Source organism: Heteronotia binoei, chromosome 16 (assembly GCF_032191835.1).
Source record: "Heteronotia binoei isolate CCM8104 ecotype False Entrance Well chromosome 16, APGP_CSIRO_Hbin_v1, whole genome shotgun sequence".
Classification (NCBI taxonomy): Eukaryota; Metazoa; Chordata; class Lepidosauria; order Squamata; family Gekkonidae; genus Heteronotia; species Heteronotia binoei.
Window position 1 is genome coordinate 39,085,607 of NC_083238.1, and position 6,000 is coordinate 39,091,606.

The following is a 6,000-nucleotide window of genomic DNA, read 5'->3' on the forward strand; positions in this document are numbered from 1 at the left end:
TATTTTGGGTATATTTGTGTTTGTGTGTGTGTCTGCACCTGGAAGTCATGTCAGCCTCTGGTGATTGACCCCTGCCGGGGGCCTGGAGGATATTCAGAGAGGTAGCTGAATAGAGCCTGCCCCTGTCCTCCCAACTGCTGCTATTCCAAGAAGGTCTCCCATCCAAGTACTAACCACAGTTGGCCCTTCTTAGCTTCAGAGATCTGACAAGATTGAGCTTGCAAGGCCTTTCTAATAGTAAAGATGGGCCTGAACACAGAATGGTCTCTGTTTTGGCATCCCAAACTACTTGGTGGTAGCAAGTGTAGCTTTCTCGCATAGCTTAATGCATACACGCCACCCCAGTATAATTTCAAAGCTCTGTAATGCCCAGCACTACTTGTTAGTGCAAGAAATCTGTAATGGTGTTTTAATACTACTTTCCAAGTAGCCATTAAGAGGCGTAAATTCTTTTACAATGAGTGCATTGTTTTAAGTTAGCATCGCTATTTGCTACTCTTAATTGTAATTGTCTTCTTCTAGTTTATTTATTTATTTATTTTATTCCACTTATATACTGCCCTACCCACTGAGGCTAGTATGGTACTGTATTATTTACATTTAGGATGTGATAAATGGAGGGTGGGGCAAGTTTATTAAATTATATAATACGCTTTCTCTTTGATGATTTTTGTGTGTGTTTGTGTTTTTGGTTTGCCTGCTGTTAACCTTTGGCAGTGGGGTGTATAATTTGCATCTAAAGTAATAGCTAAATAAAACACTGCCTTGCCTAACTTAGGCAAACTAAAATGTGATCTTGTTTCAGATCAAGGAATCTATTGTAGGTGAAATCAGACGGGAAATTGTAAGTGGCCTGTTAGCCGCCGTCTCTTCCCCAAACCGAGGAAGCGCTAAGGCAGAAACACAGCCATGAGTTGGTACCACAGGTAATTTCTCCAATCCTTCTTAATCTGTATTAATTGAAAGAAAGAGCCAAACAGTGTTACACTTTTTAACATACTGGATCCTGGTTCCCTGTATAATATGTTCATCTCAAAAAAAGAGATTGCAAATAACGCCCTCATGCTGGACCTTTTCAGCTTAGGAAAATAGCAAGGGGAGGAAGGAGGAATACCCCCCCCCCCCATCTTATTCAGGCCCCTGGAGACCTTTAAAATACCATTCCCTGCAGCTGCTGTGTAGAGTGGAGTTCAGAAAACCCAGACCCAGTTCATTAAACACAAAGTTTAGTTCGATAGAAAGTCTTAAAGCAGGGGTTGTCAAACTTGCTTAATGTAAGAGCCACGTAGAATAAATGTCAGATGTTTGAGAGCCGCAATACATGAATGTCAGATGTTTGAGAGCTGTAAGACAGGAAGGAAGGAAGGAAGGAAGGAAGGAAGGAAGGAAGGAAGGAAGGAAGGAAGGAAATAGATGGAGAGGGAGAGGTGGAAAGAAAGTGACTTTAACTTTAAATGCATTCTCAAAGCTACTGACTGGCTTGGCTTGGAGAAGTGATCTAAGGAGACAAACGCCTTCTTGACGCTGGCTGACGGAGTGGTGGAGGCTTCAAGAGCCACACTGTGGCTGATTCCGCACTAACCTTGCTCCACACCAGGCTTCCGTTTCTCTCCAGAGCAAGCTGGTGATTTCACACCAGCTGCTCCACGTCGCCATTTTACATGGAGAAAACCCGCAATTTGCCGCGCCGGAGTATGAACCTGAAAAAAAATTGCGGGTTTTCCCCACACAAAATGGTGTTGCAGAGGAGCTGGTGTGAAATCGCTAGTTTGCTCTGGAGAGAAACGGAAGCCTGGTGTGGAGCAAGGTTAGTGCGGAATCAGCCTATATGTGTGAAACAGCCACATGTGGCTCCTGAGCCAAAGCTGGGCCACCTTTGTCTTAAAGGTGTTTTCAAGGGATTAGCAATACATTTTGAATTTCTCATTCCTTCTGAATGTTCTGTTGTCCTTCCGCTTTGTAGCATTCTCCATAGCAACACTAGTATAGAGAGCATCTTCCGTTGCTTCCTGCCATCTAAATTGCAGTTTGTTTACTTTATTTAAAACATTGGTATAACACACTCTTTGCTAAAAAGCTTCCAGAGCGCTTTAAAAAAAACAAAACCCTGGATAACAAGACAACACTAAAAATATGGCACAACATTAAAAATAAAGCCACAGTGTATTAAATACTACATGAAAGCATCACTCTCAAAAGATTAATACTGTAAATATAGGATGACGGGGCAACGATCAAAGCAGCGAAACGTAGCCTTTTTTATTTTAACGTATGCAAACAGCCCCTGCCTTTGGTACTATACCAAAAATCCCTGGAAGAATATTGTTCTCGTTTGTTTGATCATTCCGTTTCTACCACAGCTTTCAATCCAGAAGCATCCCTGAAACTGATTATGCAGAATGATGAAATACAATTTCGTTGGGATGTTTGCGTCTCCCTGACATTAGAGATCCTGCCTCCAGTGGGGGACCTAGAGATCTCCCAGAATTACAGCTCATCTTCGTGTGATAGAGATCAGTTCCCCTGGAGAAAATGGCTGCTTTAAAGGGTTGAACTCTGTGGCATTTGAGGTCTTGCCCCGTACCGCACCATCCCCAGCTCCAACTCCCACCCCAAGATTTCCAGGAATTTCTTAACTCAGAGCTGGTATAACCCTATCTGACACAGGAATGCTCTGGGATGATATCTCACTCACAGATGTGGAGTGGAAAACTTCCTGGTGCTTTGTTGTTCCCTCGATAATTTCCCATTATGAAGATGCATTGTTTCAGAAAAATTAATAATAGCAAATAGGTGCCATTGCCAGTTGTAATTAATGTTCTTCAGGTGATTATCTAGGAGTTGTAAGAGAATACATGTGTGTTTTATTGGTTGGTAATTGAGGCAAGGATGAAGCTGCAAGTATGTATAATAATCCAACCAAATTTCTACTTGTGATCTCACTTGATTGGCTGTGCGGAACAAGTTAAACTGCTTATTACATCCCAGGAGACAAGTGAAAACAAAACCAAGACTGTGATTAATTTTGAGCTCATTTTTAGCATTTCATTTTTGTGTTTTCTGTTGGTTTTTTCTTGAGTTGAAGAGGTAGGAAGTGTTTATTTAATACCCTTGTAATCAGAACTGGAAAGCTTTCAGCTCAGTTAAGACCCCCCAGACAGGAAAAGGTGTTAAACCCATGTGATCTTACTGCTAAGCTTGTTTCTGTTTTTCAATATCTCTTGCTTCTGGAGAGATAAGCAGAATCAATAAAAAAGATGGAGTGTGAAAAGTTGTTCTTTTCTCTCTAGCTCAGGGGTGGCCAAACTTGCTTCACATAAGAGCTACATAGAATAAATGTATGTTTGAAAGCCACAAGAAAAGGAGGGAGGGAGGAAGGAAGGAAGGGAAGGAAACCAAATAAATGGGTGAGGGGGAGGGGAGAGGTAGAAAGAAAACAACTTTTCTAACAACAGATGACTAGATGGTCGGTTATCAGCTTATGTGTTCTTTAATGTGTTATTTATTGATAACCATGGTTTTATCTGTTTTTATCTGTTTTAAATGCTGATCCCTTTATATGTTTAAATACTGTAATTTTGTTGGATCTATCACTGGAAGCCGCCCTGAGCCACTTGTGGGAAGGGCGGGATATAAATCCCAAATAAATAAAATAAATAAATACTCTCTTCCCCTAGAACTGGTGGCTGTCTTACTGTCCCAGGGCAAAATAAGAATCTTTTTTTAAAAAGCTAGACCTAAAATTTAACAAATTTGGTGCCAATCAAGTAACTGTGGGGTAAGAATATGTAAGACCAGGAGCGAGTCAAAACAAGCCCAGTCTCTGGTAACACAGTCCCAAAGAAAGGAGGCATTTGTGCAATTATATAATTTTAGGTTATGGGCGTAATGAATTTAGGTGCCTCAGCTTCCTCATTAATGCCAGGCATTCTAGGAACTACAGTTCCCAGAATACACTGGGGAAAGAAGTGAAGGAATAAAGATGGAGGTGAAGTGGGCAGGTCTTACTCATCTGTAGATACCACTTGTATTTGGAGCCTTCTTTTCTGAGACAGGGTGGCTAGAGTGTCACCTCAGTGTCCAATGCTGATAACATCACTGGAAGGGGACACACAGACAGAGCTTCTGAATTGCCACAGGTGCATTCATAAAGGAGTAGGCAATCCTTGAGCTACCCTAATCCCAGACCGTAGGACTCTGTAGGTCATAACCAATGCTTTGGGCCCAGAAGTACATCAGCTGGAGTTCCTTCAAAGCAAGCAAGATGTTTACTGTCGCTGTGACCTCTCAGCTAAGTTTTGAAGTCAGTTTCAAACTGGGGCCTTGCACAGCTGCTCTTTCCATTTAGAGGAGATCCTGTCATAGTTCTCCCAGCATCTCACCAAGTTAAACAAGCTTACTCATCTAAACAACGCTTGCTTTGACTACTTCTGAAGTGCACTTAATATCTTTCTCTAACCCCCCCTCCCTCAAAGGTTGGCACGTGTTCCGAGGTCATTGTAGAACGTGTGGATGAAATGGTTTGTCTGTGCTCTAAGAGGATGAAAGAGAAGACCATTGCATACAATCTTCACTCGTGTGCTGCATCGTGTCTCCCTTCAGGTCCACACGCCACAGTTGCGAGAGTCCTCATCTTTACTACTACTGCCCAGGAATCATCATGAGAACTCTGGCTATCTTCCAAGTCCGAATATTTATTTGTCTGTTTTCCTACTGTCCTTTTGTGCAGAGTTTTTTTTTTTTCTGTGTCGAGCTGCGTTCTTCATAAAACTTGAAGGTTTCTGAACCCACCCCGGTTATGAATAGCCTAGAATTGTCCCATGTACTTAATTTTTTTAAGAAACCCACTGACCTCTGTGAGGTATTTAACTGTGCAATAACTGATTCACTCTGAGAGCTTGAAACAACCAATAAAATTTTTTTCACTGCTGTTACTTAGTGCCACTTCGAAAACAAAGAGAATAACCTGTTGTAAAAAAAAAAGAAAAAAATTGCTGTTTTCTCTGGGGAGAAGCTGCTGTTTGCAATGACTTTCAAGAATTAAATGAACTTACCTGCGAAGAAAAGCTACTACAGATGCTTACACTGAAAGCCTTATCTCTGTGCCATAGATAACCATTTAAAAATGTGTTGCTTCCTTTTAATGCTCTTTTTCCTTGGGGTCGTGCCTTGTCGTTTAAGAAATGTTTTAATATATAAATGGACGGCTTCTCGGCTTTACCGGGGGGAGGTCTTTTCCTCCTCTTAAAAAGTCTATAAAACACTAGTGTAAAACAAAGAAATGGTTGTGTATAACTTGAAGTGGATTGATCACTTTGAACGGGGTGTTAGGAGGAACTTGGCTCTTATTTCCCTGACACTTTCCCTAAGGTTTTACTAGAGCCCAGGGCAAGGTGGCATCGATTTGCAATAAATAAGATTGGAAATAGGCAGGGTTTTAGTACATGTGTGTTTTTTTGTCCACAGGACGCTCAGATAGTTGAAATATAACAATATTGGAATGCCACTGGGATTCCTTAAGGTGTTTGTTCGTTTTTAGCTAATAAAAAATATTTTAAGATTGTATGTGTATTAATGACTAGTACATGTATAAACAACAATATTGTATGGGAAAAAGTATGTCCAAAGATTTATAAGTGCGTTTGGAATACACCTAAGGGCTGATACTCTTTTTAAAAGGGGCTGCTAGGCCAATAAAATATTTATTTTGCCTACAAGTTGTCTGTTACATTGTTTGAATTCTTTGCTTTTACTGAGTTTCTGTTACAGAGGCTGAAGTCATCAGGGGGAGGAAGTGTGTGAATAATCTCTCTACCCCTGTGTGTTTGTGAAAAGTGCCCAGCTGACTGGAATCCTGGTCTGGGAATGCAGGTCAATAAGTTGTTTGAATCCTGAGTCAGTCGAACAGTCTGCGTTATTTTGGATGGCTTGCAGGATGGTCCAATTTTTTGTATGCTCTCTCCCATTTGAAAAAGAATAGAACATCAGCAAGAAGTTCTT

General features: G+C 41.0%; 1 protein-coding gene across 1 annotated transcript in view; it reads left to right on the forward strand.

The window, feature by feature from the left end:
- ITPRID2 (ITPR interacting domain containing 2) overlaps nt 1–5,717 on the forward strand; it is a 100,068-nt gene extending 94,351 nt beyond the window's left edge. The window contains exons 17-18 of the mRNA XM_060256895.1: nt 806–926; nt 4,476–5,717. Of these exons, the coding sequence (XP_060112878.1) occupies nt 806–913 (108 nt within the window). The 3' untranslated portion in view covers nt 914–926; nt 4,476–5,717. The remainder of the gene's footprint in view (nt 1–805; nt 927–4,475) is intronic.
- Nucleotides 5,718–6,000: the final 283 nt, after the last annotated feature.